Consider the following 19,601-nt stretch of genomic DNA (forward strand, 5'->3'; position numbering starts at 1 on the left):
CTTTATGTCCTCTATGCTGTCGACATACCCATCAGCAATGGAACTGAATATAGCTGTAGTTCCTTCTCTCTGTATATCTGTTTTTTAAACTTTCCCACTGGCATCTGACTACCTTAATGGGAGTCTGAGCCCAAACATACAGATTTTTGTAGCAATATTGCCAGTCACTACCAATGCATATATGTTCAACTTTGTACCACGTCATATAAACAAACAGGTGTGAGGGCTTCCCCAGGGCCTTGAGTGTGTTGGGAGAATGCTCTACTGCAGATCCACTTCCCCAACCTGAGCCCTGGTCTTTCAAAGAACCTATCTTATACTATATGAGAACACCCCTCAGCAGTTCTAAGAAATTGTGTGGGAGCAACCTGTAGCACCGATGTCTGCTATCACTGTCAGCATCTTGTGCAGCATTATCTTACCACAGGCATTTCAACCATCAGATAGCCAATCAACTGTTCATCATATAAGGGATAATCCACTTTAAATGTGGAGACATGCTTTCTATGAATACATCTACAAATCGTACTATAATCTAAAGTAAAAATTCCAACGGCCTTTTGCACATACAGACATATTAGGAAGTAAACTAAACTGGAAGGGGAGCAGTGTCATATAGCTGGAGACATGTGAAACTACTGACAGTTCAGGATGTGAAGGTGGCCATAATTTCTAGAAACTCTCTCTCTCTCTCTCTCTCTCTCTCTCTCTCTCTCTCTCTCCCTCTCATTTCCAAAATTTTCTTATTTCATGGCTTTAAATTTGAATGATGTGTACTTTTCTTTGAATGTAAATCTTTTAAGGTATTAACTCCATCTATGAAGTTTTAGATATTTCTTATACTGTTCATTTATTTATTTATTTTTGTTCTACTATTAGTCAGATAGTGATATAGACTTCCTAATATAGCTGATAAAAGGATCTCCAGAAGCCTCTGCCTAGGATCCTAAGCTATGATCTCAGGATTTCCAAAGACTACAAACAGTCCTTGGGTCTGGGAACTGCTATGCTAGAAAAACATTTGAACAAAAAACAAAATTTCACCAAACGAAAGCTAAAAATTTAATAATTCCTTCAAATCCTCTTGCGGGAAGTGCTGGGAAGAGATGAAGAAAGCTGTAGCTACAAGCCCACAAGTGTTTTCATCCAGCAACTGCAGCTAATGCTCTACATCTGACAAAAGAAGGAAGACAAGGTAGAACAAGCTTCAATCTAGCATTTCCTGAACCACTGTTTGATGGCATCTGGATTGAAAGGCTGAGAACAGGCTGCCAGCAGGTAGGTGTACAGCCACAAGGCTTAGAAGGTTTGTGGGATGGCTCCTTTCTAGAGAATGAAGAACAAATCTGCTCTGATAATGGAGAATATCCAATATCCTATCTCTCTCCTGTCATTGCCTGTTGACCTGCTCAGCTTTGGGATTGTCCTGACCGGTGGGGCCTAGTAATTCGGGGTGTCAAGGAGAACTCAAGCCTGAAAGAAAAAACTGGCGGGAAAGAAAAGGGAGGCCAAGCAATCGGGGTGTCTTTGTCAAGGCCTCTTTAATGAAACGTAAACACCTGGTTATTAACCCTCAGTAAGAGGAAGTAGGCAGGGACTGAGGGGGATACTAGAAGCACAGAAGGAGGAAAAGTCATCCGGGACGGATGCTAGCTGTGACTGGAAGCATCTGCAGCTTTCCTGGAATGCTGGTTCTGCCCAGACCATCCCAGGTGTTCGGACAGGTAAAGAACTGGTTGATCAGCCTTGTGTGAAGAAGGGGGGGGGGTGCTATCTGCTGTAAACTTTCAAGGTGAGGGCTGTTGAAACTCTGGTTTTCTAGGGTTTGGTCTTCGACATGGGATTGATATGAATGGGGCAGTGGAGAAGGTAGAAACAACAGACAGGTGCACAGAAAAGCTGGGATTAGATGGGCTGTGTGCTCTGATGGAGACTCCTCACATTAAACAGAGAAGGAGTGGGAAGAAAGTGGGTTAGTTAATCTTGGGAGAGGGTCTCTGAAGCAGAATGATCTGGGGCTGCAGTCATCCAGAAGGAGGCAGCTGTGGGTTGGTATTTTCTGCCCAAACTTTCAACATCTGAGATGGGCCAGGAGAAGCCATTCCCATTGCTCTGGGCCAGGGAAGGCATTGCCACTCACTGAGTCTGAGGCATTAGGTTCCTTGACATGGTTGTATTCATGCCAACAATAAATACACATCTACTCAGGGTCTAATCTAGTCCTCACAGTGTATATCCGGGTTATTTGGCAAACAATAGGCAAAACGTGAAAGAAGCACAAGACGGGAGACTAGAGAGATGGCATTGTGGGTAGATGCACTTGTTGATCTTGTAGTTCAGTTGTTCTCACTCTTCCCAATTCTGTGACACTTTAATACAGTTCCTCATATTGTGGTAACCGCCAGCCATAAAATTATTTTTGTTGCTACTTCATAACTGTAATTTTGTTACTGCTATGAATCATAATGTATAAAAGGAAAAGTATTGACTCAGGGTCCCCAAGATTGAGTTCTCAGACCAAGTTCATGGCACAAGGAAGATTTATTTGCCTCAGACAGAAGGGAAAAGGGACAAACACAGGAGATAGAAGAAGAAGAGGAAGGGAACAAATGAGAGGAGAGAAAAGGGGAAAGAGAGAGGGGTACAGGGTATTTTCCACAGAGGGAAAGGACTGCCTCTGCATAGAGGAGACAGATGTGGCCCATAGGAAAATGGCAGTTTATAAAGGTACAAGGGGAAAACCTGTGTTAGGATAAGGTGTTTAATTTTAATTGGGCATGTTGATTAGGGGAACCAAATGGGGCTTTTCATTGCTGGACTTCAGTATTTTGATAACAGGACCTTCATAGTCAGACTTAGAAGAAAGATGTGGCCAAATAAGGGAATAGAGCTTTGTGTGCCAAAGTCCAACTCCAGTGGGTCCCAAAGGGTGGAGTTGGGGATGGAAGGAGACTGACACCATCTGAGGGTAAATCAGGTGAACTTCTGCATTTGTTGGGGGAAAAGCTACATGTTTTATACTCTGAAGTGGAAATTTCTGATTCCGTTGGAATCTTAGCTATATCATTTGCTGGAGTAGACATGTGACAGGATGTTTTCCTTAAGCAGACACAGGTGAGAGTATGTTTTGCTGAAGCACATACATGAGAGGACAGTTAATGTTTAGAAAGAATATAAATATGACCCCTACAGACAGTGAGAGGAAGTTCTTGTATTGGTCACCTTACATTTTCTTGCTGATCTTCACTTGTGTGACTTTGTAGAGAGTAACTCACCAAAGAACTTTATGTGCTATTTAGCCACTTCCATGAACTCAGACTGATTGGTGGAGCCTCGAGGTTTCTTCTGGATTGAATTGCTGTTGCTGATTCATGTTGGTGTTTACTAGAAGACTGGACTGCTGACAATGAATATGAGAATAGTCCCAAAGAACAATTTTTAAACAGATCCACAACCCCAATTTCCTGTTAACTTTTCTTTTCCACAACCTTTAATGGGTTGTCCACTAGAAGGAAGCATTTGTGAACACTTATGCATGGCAGCTTAATCACAGGTAATGTTGAAAGCTAATTTAATGATTCCAAGAAATATGTGATCTTTTCATAAATTATTCTTAGCCTATTTTAACCCTGTTCTTCAACATCCAGATGAAAAAGCTCATCAACTTTATTACAGTATTTTTCTTTAAAGCAAAGTCATTAAATCCATCAAGCACCTCAATCCCTATTGTTCTTAAAGCTCAGCAACCCTAGCAGGAACCCCTTTATACTTCCTCCTGCAAGTTCTCAGCCTTTGAGGTCAGGAGGAACCAGACATTGAGTCCTGAGAAACAAACCCGTGAGAGCAGTTTTCATTCTTCAAGGGGCATGATGCAGTGTTTATGCCATGTAACACAGCAAGCATTGAGCAGTTTCCTATCTGTGTTCTTATGTGCCTTAGTCTTACAATATGAGTCTGATCTCCTCATATACTCCCCAAAGGGAAGTGTCCTGGTATCTTACTCTTCTTCCATTATGCCATATCATTCTGATTCCTTCCATGTATGCTCCTGTGTATGGCAGAGGGGGTCAAGCCAGTCTACCTTCTTAACAGAATCTGCTTCTGCTGGGGCACACCAGACCTTGCCATTCATCCTGTAAGCCACGTGCATACCCAGGGAGTCAATTGTGAGCACTACTCTATACTTGTTAACTAAACTACTGCCCTCAACTACCAAGGCCTCAGACTATGAGTCTGGGACCATTGTCTGTTCGCAAGGATGAAAACACGCCATCTCTAGATTGTGTGTTTTCATCCTTGGGATCAGGTGCAAGTGCCTAAGAGTTTCTGGAACCATAAATATTTAACTTCTCTATTTGCTTAGAGACTGGCACTGTATATATTTACATCCTCTACAAAGCTCATACTGAATTTTCCAAAGGAAAAAGGCATATGACAATTCCCACACCACATAGTGAAAACCATCAAAGATGAAAGTCAAAGGATGGTGGAGAATTGTGATCTACAATGTCAATATGCTAGGCCTCTGTCAAGCAGCCGAGATCTCCATGCAGTCTATATCATTAGTGGCTAGCATTAGGAATATAATCTAATGGTTCTGATTCTGTGGAGAATTAGAACACCAACTAATACAAACACAGTAGAGGAAGTTAGGGAAAATGGATATTTGTAAACAAAATAAATATGAGTGAACAGCTTCAGAAAAGTTTAGAGCCTGGTGTGGTGGCCCATACCTTTCATCCCAATACTCCGGAGGCAGTGACAGGTGGATCTCTGTATTTTAGGGCAGTCTGGTCTACATAGTGAGTTACAGGGCACCCAGGGCTATCTAGTGAAATCCTGTCTTTAAAAGATAAAACAAAACCTCATTAACCTCAGGAGCACATGGGAAAAGGTGGCGTCTGTTCATTGCTGGAGATAGTCATTGCCACATAATGGTCTTGGCTTATGTGGAATACTGATAAGTTGTGGGGGTTGACCTGTTACAAGATGACAAGCAAGAGTTGAGATTACCTCAGAAATACATGGTGAAGCTGGGCCTGGTAGCAAAGGCCTGTAGGAGCTTTGTGGGAGACTAGGACAAAACCAAAGGTTGCCTGGACTGCAGATGGAGCATGAACATGCAAGCATCTTTATGCACATTTTTGACTCAACTCGTAGGTTCTTTTTTTATTTATTCGATATATTTTTTATTTACATTTCAAATGAATTCCCCTTTTCTGCCTCCCCACTCCCTGAAAGTCCCATAAGCCCTCTTCCCTCCACCTATTCCACCATCCACCGCTTCCCACTTCCCTGTTCTGGTATTCCCCTATACTGCTGCACTGAGCCTTTCCAGAACCAGGGGATACTCCTCCATTCTTCTTGGACATCATTTAATATGTGGATTATGTCTTGGGTATTCCAATTTTCTAGGCTAATATGCACTTATCAGTGAGTGCATACCATGATTGATCTTTTGAGACTGGGTTGCCTCACTTAGTATGATATTCTCCAGCTCCATCCATTTGTCTAAAAATTTCATGAATTCGTTGTTTCTAATGGCTGAATAGTACTCCATTGTGTAAATATACCAAATTTTTTGTATCCATTCCTCCATTGAGGGGCACCTGGGTTCTTTCCAGCTTCTGGCTATTACAAATAATGCTGCTATGAACATAGTGGAACATGTGTACTTATTGCATGCTGGGGAATCCTCTGGGTATATGCCCAGGAGTGGTATTGCAGGGTCTTCCGAAAGTGTCATGCCCAGATTTCTGAGGAACCATCAGACTGATTTCCAAAGTGATTGTACCATCTTGCAATCCCACCAGCAGTGGAGGAGTGTTCCTCTTTCTCCACATCCTTGCCAACACCTGCTGTCTCCTGAGATTTTAATCTTAGCCATTCTGACTGGTGTAATGGCTACCATGATGTCAGTAAGCAGAAGAATGCGAATTGATCCATTCTTATCTCCTTGTACTAAGCTCAACTCCAAGTGGATCAAGGACCTCCACGTAAAACCAGACACTCTGAAACTAATAGAAAAGAAACTGGGGAAAACCCTTGAAGACATGGCCATAGGGGAAAAGTTCCTGAACAGAACACTAATAGCTTATGCTCTAAGATCAAGAATTGGCAAATGGGACCTCATAAAATTACAAAGTTTCTGTAAGGCAAAGGACACTGTCAAAAGTACAAAACATCAACCAACAGATTGGGAAAGGATCTTCACCAACCCTAAATCCGAAAGAGGGCTAATATCTAATATGTACAAAGAACTCAAGAAGGTAGACCCCAGAGAACCAAATAACTCTATTAAAAAGTGGGGTACAGAGCTAAACAAAGAATTTTCACATGAAGAACTTCCGGATGACTGAGAAGCACCTTAAGAAATGTTCAACATCATTAATCATTAGGGAAATGCAAATCAAAACAACCCTGAGATTTCACCTCACACAGTCAGAACCAGGTTCTTGATGTAGAGATCCCATTTTGTATTGTGAGCTTTTCCACTTCCACTGGCAGAGAGGATGCATAGGGTAAGGCATAGGGCATGTTCCCTTCTGTGGAGTGTCCAGGTTCCTTTGGGAACATCATTCATGCAGCATCTTCACAGACTGTTAGATGCTCTTGTGTAATGCCAGGAGCCAAACTGACCTTACTTTATGTTTAGAGTTCATTTTAAAGATAGGCTTAGGTTTTGACTTCTCCTCAGCTACAGACCTTGAAGAGATTGGGTGGTCAATGGTCACTGTGGCCTCCCAGAAGAAGAAAACATCTTACAGCTGCCAGAGATTCACCTTGGCTGAATGCCCAGGCTATGTGAAGAATCCCATTTGCTCACTTCTTCCCCTGCCTGTATAAGTTCCCTGATAAAATACAGTTTGAGAGGCCTTGAAGGGTTAATTAGTCTTAGCCTCATTCTTCGCATCTCCTGTCTCTGTTTCTCTGCCCTTCTCTTCTAGCGTCCCCTGTCAAAAACCCCCATGGGCCAGGGCAGTCTAAGATATTTATCAAATTTAATTCTTGCTTGCCCTACCCTAACTCCTAACGTCCTGTAAGAAGGGCAGAAAGTTTCAACTCTCCAAACACCTGGTGCTTTTAGTGACTTGCTTATCTTGAGACTAAGAGTCTTACTCTAAATCAGTTCATTAGCATACACTCAGGTGTGATCAAAGGTACTGGGAACAACAAGACTGTCCCATCATTCAGGAAATTTCAAGCAGGAGCTCAGTGTCAGAGCAAATAAGTGTCCAATTATCATGGCTTCCTGAAGGTGCCCAGGAATGAATTCTCCCTTCCTCTTTCCTTACTCTAAATGGATTTATTCAGACATGTTGTTGAGAGGAACATTTTCTCTTGGACAAACTGACATTCCATGCTTCAAGTATTGTTTGTTTATTCACATAATTGTCTTAGAGTACCTACTTCCCAGCTGTACTTTGTGGGATCCTGTGCTTAAGTCAGGTAAGGAAAATTCAGATCAAGTCTCCTTTACTATTTGCTATTATTCAAATATCAGTTTGCTCTCCCATGCTTACACTTCTCTTAGCAGCTAACATCTTTAGAGTAATATTCTAGTAAATGTCCAAAGTGGGAAGGAATGTGTGTGATCAAACTAGGCTCACCGCTTTACTTTTGACATCCCAAGAAGTGGGGTCTGGCCACTGAAACATCAAACCAAATAGAAAAGGTAAAAGTGGAAGGAAAAGTAGAGCTTTAACCAGTGTAAGTGTGCTGGAAATGCTGGGAACCTGGCATCTTAAACCATTTCCAGGACACTAGCAAAAGCACTAAGGATATACAGTTGATGTGGCAAGCAGTTTCTCTCTGACTATGGTCTGGTTAGCTATTATCTCAGGTTGGACAGAGTCATTGTCTGGGCCAGTGAGATGGCTCAGTGGATAAAAATGCTTGCCCTAACAAGTCAGACAGCCAGAGTTCAGTCCCTGGAGTTCATGGTGAAAAGAGATGACCTATGACCTCTTCCTGAGCACCTGCACATGTGCATGTACACACACACACACACACACAAAATCCTAAAGGGGAAGAGCCATTACTCTATCCATCAGACCTGTTGATATTGGACTCCACTTGACCACAGAAGGTTCAGAAAGGAATATCACATACAGTCAGAAATAATTATCCTACTATCAGTCACCCATTGAGTATATGCAGTCATGAACATCAATAATGTCAAGTAGTGCAGCACTCACAATTTGCTGCATGAAGAATTGATGTTTTTAAGCAAAGTCCACTCTGAGTTCTTGTTTCAGGTCTTGTGCATGAGAGGGGTCACTTTCAGTGGAGGAAATGAGACAAAGCCATATGTCACGTGATGGATCTAATGGCCGTTTGTATTTGACCAGAATGTATAGGGACACTAAGGGACATGGGAGTTCACAGACTAGAGAGGAACTTAAAAAGAGCAGGAGAATACAAATCCTGACACAGAGGTTCAACATACAGCTCTTTATTATAATAAAATATTGAAAAATCTTTTAGAGATGGGTAATCAAATCTTAGTGATTTACTACATTTTCATATATTTAAAACAAATCTTAGAAGCCACAAACCAAAATAATACCAAGTAACTCTCATTTTGCCAATATGTTATTTCCAAATCATTATTTTAATTTTATATGCATTGGCGTTCTGCCCAAATGTATGTCTATGTGAGGGTGTCAAATCACCTAGAGCTGGATACAGGAAGTTGTGAGCTGCTGGGTGGGTGCTGGGAATTGAACCTGGGTCTTCTAGAGAAGCAGCCCATGTTCTTAACCACAGAGGCATCTCTCCAGCCCCTATTTCCAAACTCCCTATCGATGACATTTAGGGATAACAGAAAGTATATATAAGGAGTGGGTAATGCCTTTTGTGAGTAGCCCGTTCAGTTGGATTTTTGTCTGAGATCTTGCACTGTTCTAAGTGGTCGTCAAATCTTTTAACTCACAGTTTCTAAATAAAGTAGCAGAATTGGCATCAAGGGGTGTTAGAGGATTGGAATGAGACAACTTGGACAGAAAAGGTTCTTTATAATAGTTGAGAAACTATCTGAATACATGTAATGCATACGGTCCAGGGTATAGAATCTGGGAGAACAAAGCCATCAGTGCTATGAGGAGAGGCTTCTTTCTTCTCTTGGATGGGATGTGTTTAACACCATGGGTTATATTGGATACATGTGAGTATAAGACAGGAGCAGAGGAAACAGTGCCTGGGGCTGTCACTCACTGCTGCCCTCACTGAGGCAGAGGCCAGCTGCCAGCTGTAACAGCTGCAGGATGGCATCTATCTGTCAAAGTGCACTGGGACCTCTGGGCTACCCTCACAGGCAATGACAACTTGCCTAGTGCTGGCTCTTGCCTGGTTTCTACAGTTGGGAGCCTTCGAGTTCCCTATCTCTCTGCAGGGACCTTCATGGCACCTTTGTGACAGTTCATCTGGCCATTCTTGCATTGGATATTGGTAGTACTGCAGATGACACAGATGTTCCAGATGTCTTCATGTATGAAGGTGTTGAAGCATTTGCACTGGACTGAACTCATCTTCTGTCTCTGCATCATCACATTGCAGTAGTTTCATTGCCACCTGTCCCCTGAGGGTCCATATGCTGTTGAAGGAACCTTTGGTACATTCAATCCTGGCCATAGGAGGGGTATCCAAGCCCTAACCCCAGCAGGGTCAACACCAAGAGCAGAAGCAAGGACTGGGTCCTCTGTAGACCCAGCATTACCTAGAAAGCACTTGAGAAGAAAACAACCAATGGGAGAGGGAATGGTGAGGACTAGGCTCTGGAGAGGTACTGAGAAAAGCAAAGTAGAATCTGCCTAGGACCCTCTCTTTACCCTCCTTCTGCTTAAGATCTTCCCCTTCTTCCTGCTCTTCCCTTTTGTACCCCTTTCTCTGAGAGTGGCTATTTTGTCACCATGGCCTTCCTTGAAAGCTAACACCATTCTCTTTACTAAGTGACAGTGGTACAGCTACCAGAGCAAGTCAGAGCAGACATTCCCAGGCCTAATGACTAGAGTATAAAACAAGGAAAGATAAATCTACATAAAACTATTGAGTTTGGGTTTTGTAAGAGAATTAGCTAGTATGATCTTTAGGGGGTGTCTGATGGCCTGGAAACATCAGTTCCCAAAAGTGCAGCTAGACTCGGTCAAAGCAAGATTAAGTATTGATTTGAATGCTCTATGTCTGGGAAATGAAGGAAGACAAGGTAGAACAAGCTTCAGTCTAGCCTCTCCTCTCCTCTCCTCTCCTCTCCTCCTCACTCCTCTCCTCTCCTCTCCTCTCCTCTCCTCTCCTCTCCTCTCCTCTCCTCTCCTCTCCTCTCCTCTCCTCTCTTCTTTTCTCCTGTGACTATTGTGCTAGTGGACTAAAATCACAACTACTGGGGAAACTATACTCCTCTCTTAAAAATTAACTCTTTCTCAGCTCAAGGCTCAAGGATCATTTGGAGGGAGGGGGCTGGGACGATTGTTAGGCAGGGGATGACAACAGTGAGATTGTTTTCTGGGCACAACAGGTCACATGCACATACATGCTCACAGCTGTTAGAGAAAGCACGCACAAGATTATGCAAACTCAAGCCAGACAAGATCCCTTTGTGACTTCCAGTAGGTTCACCATGCTCCAGAACACAACCTTACACAAAGCAGTATTTAGGCAGAAGACACCAGACACAATGAGATTTGAACAATAAAATAAAATAAAATAAAATAAAATAAAATAAAATAAAAAGGGAGGTCATGAAGTTGAATGGGTGGGATAGTGGGGGAGAGAGGAAAGTGAAGATGATCCAAATACATTGTATGCAATTCTTATAGAATTAATAAATGTAGTATTTAAACACACCATACAACATCATAAAGGCATGGCCAGTTACTTTTCTGCAGGATTGGCTTACAGAATGACTAGGAGATGTGCCATCTGGTGGCCAGTCCTCAAAGTGACTTGCAGGTTGATTGACAAAAGCAAACATTATTCCTGATATAAGAGGATCTCACAAGAGAAGAGGGCACCCCAAAGTAATGGAGACAGTTTCCTTTTAAGAGTCAAGCCTATCTATCACTGCAGGCATGGTCCAAGAGCAGTCTCCTTCTGAGACGGTTTGATATATACAGAATCCACTAAGCTTGATTCAAAGATGTGGCTCCATGAAGGAAGATCACACACAGCTGATATTACTCTATTACTCTATTACCTTAAGCCCAAACTTGGATAAGTGATAATTACCAGTCTCAAATGAAAGTATGATTCCTTGACACTTCCCCCATGTTCCCAGCCATGTCTTTGCACATAAAGGCATTAGGCTCTATGCCCTGAGTCTATGTCTATAGCTATTGATGAGAGAGTACAGCTACAGGTATTAACATCCATGGAAACTCCTGAGGGCTCGCCTGGTGTGCAGGAAGCCGTGGATTCTATCCCTATCATCACGTGCTACTGGGCACATTTGTCATCCCAACACTTAGGCAGCAGGATTGTCAGAGGTCAAAGTAAGCTCTGACTATGGGGAGGGGCTTTCCAATTTATCTTATCACTTACCTTATTTTAACCAGGATTCCCCCCAAAGGCTCTCACACTACCACCGGTCCTCAATAAGAACTTTTTTGACACCATGATTCCCCTGCCTGCACTAGCTGCTAAAGTTCAGGTTTCCAAAGTTCCACAAAGACCTATGTGTTAATGGCTTAGTCCCCAGGGTGGTGGTGTTGGGAGGAATTTAGGTCACTGAGGGGATGCCCACAGGGAGTCTTTAAAACAACCTCAACAAAACGACCTCAGCTTCTTTCTTCTCCCTTTCTTTCCTGATGCCAGGAGGCAAGCAGCTGCTCTGCCATGCTCTCCTGCTTTAAATCAATGCCTCTCCATAGGCACCAAAGTCATGAGTCAGACAAAACCTCTCCTCTTTTTAAGTGGATTAGTTACAATGTTTGTCACAGCCATGGGAAGAAGAATAGGTCAGTGTGTGGTTGGGGAGATTCCTTAAACTCCCTCAGTGCATCACCATATAAGCTGAACTGTAGTAGCAGCTGTTTGTTGCAATATTGTGAGGAAAAGACATTCAAAATTTTAATGGAAGGTCTTATCACAGGGCTTCCTGCAGTGTAAGTGGTCAGTAAAGGCTGGCAATTGTTTCCTATTTGTACATTTTGTCCTTGAGCATGTACCTGTGAGGAAAGGCGTTGAGAGCAGGGTCACCTTGAGGTGAAGGGAGGCATGTCTCCTTCTCCTAGAAGACTACATTACTAACAGTGCATAGGAGAAGCGAGCTGTGCTGAAGTGGGCCAGGGGTTAACTGACAGATCAGAGGAAGGCATGGTCTTCAGAGCGCTCGCCTTGGAAGCTGTTCACCACCTTTATCTTTATTGTTTTCCTCTGCTTTCTTCATTATGAATGACTGTGATGTGTTGTTTTGGTATTGCTGACTCTCTTTATTTTGAAGAGTTAATTACACCCTCAAAGAATTGGAGGTCTGTGTCCCAGAGGGGGGTTTCCATGCCCTTTACCTGTCCTGTCCTTCCTTACAAATCACCATTCTATGACATCTAGGAGATTTTCTTGTCTTTTCTTTCTATACTGAGCAATCATGGATGGCTTTGTCTTCAGCTTCTTAAATGGCTTATTGCTGACACAATGCCTTATCTGTAATTTGATGTTTCACTCTAAACAGTTTCCTGTTATCACAGAGCAAAGAGACTTGGTACCAAAAATGCCAGGACAGTATTCAATCTGCTGCCTCATCCACTCATGTGATTGATTGATGCTTGATTGATGGTTGATTTGTAGGAGTGGGTTGTCTCCTTCTACCACGTGAGTTCCCAGATAAAACTTGGGTCATCAGTCTGGGTGGCAAACACCTTAGTGCAACTTTTCTGATGATGGACATTTGAAAACCCTCTAGCTGTTTTCTGAAGTAGTGATGGCCCTTCCTGTGCTGAGCATGCCCTGCAGTCCACTTCTCAAGTCCTTCCTAAATATGAATACTGTCAGGAAGGCTGGGTCGCTGGTCATAGCTTGAGCACAGGGAAAGTGGGACCATGGTGGTTTTGCATTTAGAAGTTGTTTTCTAAATAAAATACCTAGGCATGTGTTCATAAACTTTTGCTAACAGGACATAACTGGCTGAGCCTGTCCATCTGACAGCACCCAGCAAGCTAGGTTTATACATAGCCTTCATACTTGAAGCAAATCCTGCTGAAGAATGGAAAAAAAATAAACTTTCTATAACTTCCTTAAAAATCCCACACTTGTCAAATATCATTCAATAAAGTAAAGGCTTAATGAGATAATTTAAAATAGATACGCTTAAATTTTTCAATAAAATAGTTATGACAAATAAATGTCTTGGGAGTATCCTGTGAGAATTAAGCCTTGCTTAAGACCAGAGAGAGACACTCGATAGATCAAAAGGAAAATTTGAGGGGCTATGAGAAGGGGAAGAAACCCCTTGCTTGGCAGTCTGGGAAGCAACTATTTCATCATAATTAGCAACTGTTTAAGGCCTTCAGCCCTTGCCAGTAGTAAACCTGCATTTTTCAAGAATGAGGTAGGAACATTCTTTTCAAGGAGATGTGTACTAAATCCCTTGTGTAACCCTGGTGGTTCTTGATTCTACCTTTGCAAGTTACAATTCCATCCAAGAAACCCCTGAGCCACCCTATGATCCCACCCATCAAGAGATAAGAAAGGAGTCATGAGGGGGCTCAGCACTTAGGGGTACTTGGTGCTTTCACAGAGAACCTGGGTTTGGATCCAGCATTCACCACGACCATCAGCAACTCCAGTTCCAGGGGATCCAACACCTCTTCTGACCTCCCTGGAACAAAGCACACATGTGGTGTGCATACATACATGCAGAGAAAACACATAATAAAGCAAAATGCACATAAAATAAGTACTTTAAACAGAAAGAAAAAAGAGGGGTATCCTTATGACCTTTTACGGTGTAGTTTGAGAGCCATTGTGCATATGACCAATATTAAGGCAGTTATATACAACTCTCTGTTGGGGAGCCCATACCCACATTTGGGTATGCCTCACTCACAACCTTTCTGGTGACAGCCCATGTCAGAATTATCACTGATAAGAGTCTCTGACTCTGCTTCATGCAGGCTCATCTTAAATTTGTTTTCTGTGTGAAACTATGAATCTGGTTTGGCCAGAGTTGAGGTCCCTAAAAAAATTAAGGGGATGCATTAGGTTGCTGAAGCTGTGGCAGACCCCTGGGTGCCAACAGTCTCAGGCTGTGGGGGAGGAGCAAGAGGGGGGGGCCTTGATCCTAAACTCTCAGAAGCGCTCTTTTAGTGAGTTATTACTTAATAGATAACTTGACTCTTTTGAAAATTCCCTGTCCTGTCTATAAATCAATTTATCATCCTCAGCACCATAGAAAGATGAAATCTACCTTTCGGTTGACTAACAGATAAGGAAGAATATCTCAGTTCCAGCTCCTTTCCCCTGGGAACAGCCAGAAGAGAAAACAGGAAATGCTAAATTTACTGGGAGCTAGTGATCATCCAGACTGACTCTTAATGACTTTTGAGACATCTTTATTTCTGTGCATTGTAAATCAGGAGACATATGTTTCAGATAATTCATTTTCCAGCCCCTGACAGTGAACATAGGAACCAGTGTTCTGGGCCATGAGGGGAGATAAAAAGAAATCAGAGCCAGGTCTGTGCCAGGGGTCAGCTGACTACACAATGATAACAGACTCATCTAAGTGCACAGGTAAGCCATTCTCACAGGCAATAACAATACGTCTGGACCCTGAAGAGGCTCGGTACCGGCATGGAGGCCGGGGAGACCCTCCCCTGTGCTTGCAAGTGGTGACCTGGAAGGGAGAATTGCTTATTCTGAAGTTTTCTCCGTAAGGGCTTCCTTCTTCTCCACAGACGGCCTTGATGTCATTCGTCTTGCCATGAATAAAGGTGTTGACATCCTTGCAGGGCGAGGTTAGGTGTCTTTCATTCATCTTACTTTCGCAGTATCTGTTGTCCCGGCCCGTTGGGTTGGCATCATAGTGCTGAGTCAGGAATTTTTTGTACCTGGGATTATTCTGAGCCAGAACTGGAGGGGTCGCAAACAGACCCAGCACAAACACCAACAGCAAAGGGCCCAGGTTCATCGCCATCTCTCCCAACAGAGATTCCTGCCAAGGGCGGAAAAAGAAGTTTTCAGCCCATAGAACCACATTCTAACTGAGACTAGGTGGGTGGAGACTTTCCGCTCTGTAAGAACATGATCAAGCAGTATCCTCAGCTACCTACTTCCATCTTTGCCTTGGCCTTCCTAACTGTCTCCATGGTGCAGCCATCTTCCTCTATTCTATAGATTCACCATCACCCATAGAATAACAAAATCTTCTTATATTATTAATTCACCTATTACTTAACTTGATAACAAACATTACCCAAGTCCCTATTGTGCCCAGAAACTGTGCTAGATCCTAGGGCACAAAAGACCTTTAAGATATACCAAGGGCAGGTAGAGTACGTATCTGTAAATCCCAACTACTTAGGAAACAGAGACAGGAGGATTGCTTGAATACTGGAGTTCCACACTAACTTGATAATGTAGAAGTCTCTGGGTTGTTTTGCTTTGTTTATTTGTTTGTTTGGGGGGGAATCAAGTAAGAAGAAAGAAAAACAGAAAAGCACAGAACAGAAATGTGGCATCCATGCGGGAGGGATGGAGGTTCCTGAGTTGGGATGGATAGTAGCACAGGAGCTGAGAGCCATGAAGAATGACTTGTGAAGATTGAGAACATAGGACAGCCCATCCCCCAAGGCTGCCGCATGAGATTCCAGGCACTCGCTCAGTTCCACATCAATGAGGAAAGCTGTAGAGATCACCTTGGGATGAAGGATGCAGGCTACTTCTTCCAGAGGGCAGCGCATAGGAAGAATGGAACATGTTATGAGGTACCTGAAGTGGGACCAGAAGAGACTTATGGAGCAAATGGGGGAACTCAATCTTCATTTTCAGAGTAGCCTACTTCAGAGACCCTTTGGATGATCTGAGAGAGTACGTTCTAGTGTCTCCTACATTTGTAATTCTGTTAGCATAGTCAAATGATCTTACACCGTGGTAAAAAGAAACACAAAACAAACCAAATAAAACAAAATGAAACTGAGATTTCTTCATGAAGGCACGGGACTTAAACTTTCCTATAAGATCTCGCTGAAGAGGACGAGAGAAGACTCCTTCTGTCACCTCCCCAGAGCTCTCAGCTTACCCTGCACCACATGCACCAGCCAATCACACACCATGGGACCAAAGGTGTCTTCTGCTGGAGTTTGACCTTCTTATGGACTTTTATGATGTTATTTCTTAGGAATTTTGAAATTTTGAGAACTAGGAGATAATAGGGAGATACCAAACAGTTTCTGATAATATCCTTGGTTCTTTGGAGAACTAATACTACTACACTAAGATGCTTACATCCATGGGCAATGCAGGCCCCAAGGGATCCAATGCCTCTGTGGGCACCAGGAAGTCTCTTACACATGCCTGACCGCAGACCCACGCACATACACTTAACCTAAAATAATAAAAATAAATCTTTAAAAATAGTGTGTCTATAGAGAAGAAGTGGCTAAGTAAGTAAAGAACTGGAATTGGTGACAAGTACTTTTAATCCTAGTGCTGTGGAGATAGAAACACAAGGATTCCTACTGACCAGCCTTGTAATTGGTGGGTTCCGGGTCCCAGAAAACAGCTTCAGAGAAACACATACACACAAACCTGCACCTCCACACAAAACCCCATGATGTCAGATAACTTCGAGTGCCCCCATTTAACAGGAAAACCCAACTTTTACATTTTGTTTTTTTGTTATTGTTCTTTTATTTAGAGACAGGGTCTTGCTGTGTAGCTCAGGCTGGCCCCAAAGTCTTGAGCTTCCTTAAGAACTACCGTTCCTAATTTATGTAGTTCTAGGGAGGTGGAGGCAGGAGAATTGGAAGTTCAAGGTCAGCTTTGGCTCTATAGCCAGTTCAAGGACATCCTGGAATAGAGGAGACCCTGTCTGTAAGTAAATATATACAAAGAATGTTGCATCTTTCAGCCAGCCTAAAGAAATACTACTAAAAGAGAAAATCAGCCCCAAGTAAGTTTTGTTTTGTTTTTACCAGAAGTGTGGTACATTCAGGTGCATTAAGTTAACCTTAAATTTTATTTTATGTTCCTCTCCTGTGTAAGTCTGAACACTTTTACTTTTACCTTGTGTCTGTGCACATGTGTGCATGTGCGTGTGTGCACATGTGAATGTACTCACTCGTGCATGTGTGTGTGCCTGCATGTGTGCATGCATGTGTGCATGTGTGTGTGTGCGCGCGTGTAGAAGGCTGAAGTCCTGGCACTCAGTCTATAATCTGCTCACTGGTGCAGGCTCAGGAGTCTAGGAGTTCAGTGCTTGGAATCTAGGAGGTCAGGGGTCTAAGGCTCTACTGAGCATGTAGAATACAGTGATGGAGTGGGAAGAGAACTGCCCTTGTAATTAGCATCTGACACTAGCCCATCCTTTCTGTTTCATGATAACCACAGACAAACTCGGTATAAGGCTATAAAGAACACCAAATTCCAGTCATTTCCCAGCGCTGAAACAACAAACTTCCATAAAGCATGCAGTTTATTATCTGTAACCTGAGTGTGGGTTTTTTTTTTCGTGTGAGAAAAGATGTGGCACAAGGGTAGAAGGCACAGCCACCCCTAAAGAGTTACCAGCATTTATCAGTGCTGTCTGCTTCACCAGAGCCCCAGGCTGCACGACACCCACTTGCTGAGCTCTTTACGTTTGTGTTGGGATGCTCTTTCCTGGATGTGCAAAATGAGGACGATCTATGTGTGATGTTGCATGCATGCCTGCAATAGAAGAGCAGGAAAGGAGGACTGGGGCTCCTTTTGGGAAATGCCTGGCTACCTCCAACCTAAACAAACAAAATAACAAGAGCTAGTAATACTTAAAAGGATCAGCAGGTGGCAGCAGTGGATAGGGATGCTGCCATTCAACAGCAGGACAGTGGGCTCTTGTGGAGATGCCAACCTATGCTTAAAACCCAGGCTGTGGGGAACGGGATCGGGTAGGCTCACTCATAGTGCCTAAACTTGCCAGGCTTTGGGTATTTAGGACACCAAAGCAAAATGCATAAGGTGGAGGGTCCAAATGTTAAGGATATCACAAAGCAAATATTTACCAGCTGTCAGGTTTCATGACTCCTGGTTCCAAACACACCACTGCTCATGTGATCTTAGGCCAACAACCATTTACCTGTCCATAATTCCTGCTGCTGTATAATCTACAACTGAGAGGGATCTGGATTCTTTACCTTGAATCACAGTGCTGGCTTCACAGCCGACTCTCAATATCGCCCTGGTAGTTTCCTTCCTTTTTCTCTTTAGGCCTGTGTTTTGCCATTCATAAATGAGAGGGGTTCTAGCCTTGAAAGTCTATGGTTCTTACTAAGCTAACAGATTCTTTATCGGCTTCAGTAGCCCAATCTAGCAACACTGGAATTGCAGCAGCACATTTACCGCCTTAGTTGATGGTACAAGGTACCAACTGGAAGTAATCTGTGATGGGATGACTTTGGTTCAGTCTCACTGAAACACATCTTCCCTGAGGGCTCTCTGTGTAGCCAAGCCTGTGTGCCATGAACACTACACAGGGTGTGTGTGTGGGGAGGGGGCTCATCCTAAAAAGGCTCTTTCTATTTAGACTTTGAAAGTTTTAAGGCCTAATTTGCAAAATATCCACACTAATGTTTACCAACTCGCCCAATGCAGTCTCTCACTATGAATTCTCTAAAACACTCAGAAAGCAACTTCCAGGAGCACACCTCAACCACCAGTGTCGACTGCCCACTCCTGTGACTCTATCTCACTTGTGTATTTAACTCTAAATCTCCCCTCAAAGCCAGGCAAGGTACACCTGTGAGAAACAAGCGAGAGCCGAATTATTAGGGAGTGCAGATGTAAATCTGCCATGGCCAAAGGTGCTCAACCTTAGTCACAGACACAACAATGGCTGTCATTCGGATTTTGTCAGTGCAAGAGCTCCAACTCTTCTTCAGACTCAGTTTATCCATTCTTAACCCCATCGTGCTCACAGGAACCAACATTCTTTTTTTCTCCCCAGTTGACAGTGCTTTGTAGCCTAGAGCTGTAGCAACCCTCCTGCTGCGGGCTGGCAGTGGGATAAACACCCTTCTCTTAGGTATACTCTCGCTACCTTGTGTATCCTCGCAACAGTCCAGTCAGACCGGAACACCCGATGCCCGGTCTTCCTCCTCGCCTTTCCCCCTTTCTTCCCTCAACCTACCATCTTTTGATCTTGGTTCATGTTCCACTTTGTTTTTAAAGAGCATCCATAATTTTTTTTAAAGGGAAAGAAGCCAGGAGGAAGTACTGCCGAAAGTACTTCCTAGTTTGGGGTTTTCCTTTTCGTTTTTTCTTTTTCGAGACAGGGCTTCTCTGTGTAGCCCTGGCTGTCCCGGAACTCACTCTGTAGACCAGGCTTTCCTTAAACCCACAGAGATCTGCCTGCCTCTGCCACCCCAGTGCTCAGATTAACAGTGTGTGCCACCATCACCAAACGTGGGGATTTT

The 19,601-nt window shown here is 43.2% G+C and overlaps 1 protein-coding gene and 2 pseudogenes across 2 annotated transcripts in view; all 3 read right to left on the reverse strand.

Annotated features, from left to right (window-relative positions):
• The window catches only part of LOC127691635 (angiogenin-like), a 232,547-nt pseudogene that overhangs the window by 47,108 nt on the left and 165,838 nt on the right, over positions 1 to 19,601 (reverse strand).
• Positions 8,943 to 9,715, reverse strand: LOC127691632 (ribonuclease 4-like; annotated as a pseudogene).
• LOC127691633 (angiogenin-like) overlaps positions 14,527 to 19,601 on the reverse strand; it is a 170,913-nt gene continuing 165,838 nt past the window's right edge. For both annotated transcript variants that reach the window (XM_052191599.1, XM_052191598.1), the window contains one exon: positions 14,527 to 15,145. In XM_052191599.1, coding sequence (XP_052047559.1) covers positions 14,690 to 15,127 — 438 coding nt within the window. In that variant the 5' untranslated portion in view covers positions 15,128 to 15,145 and the 3' untranslated portion in view covers positions 14,527 to 14,689. The remainder of the gene's footprint in view (positions 15,146 to 19,601) is intronic.

The sequence above is a fragment of the Apodemus sylvaticus genome, chromosome 8 (assembly GCF_947179515.1).
Source record: "Apodemus sylvaticus chromosome 8, mApoSyl1.1, whole genome shotgun sequence".
NCBI classification, from domain to species: Eukaryota; Metazoa; Chordata; class Mammalia; order Rodentia; family Muridae; genus Apodemus; species Apodemus sylvaticus.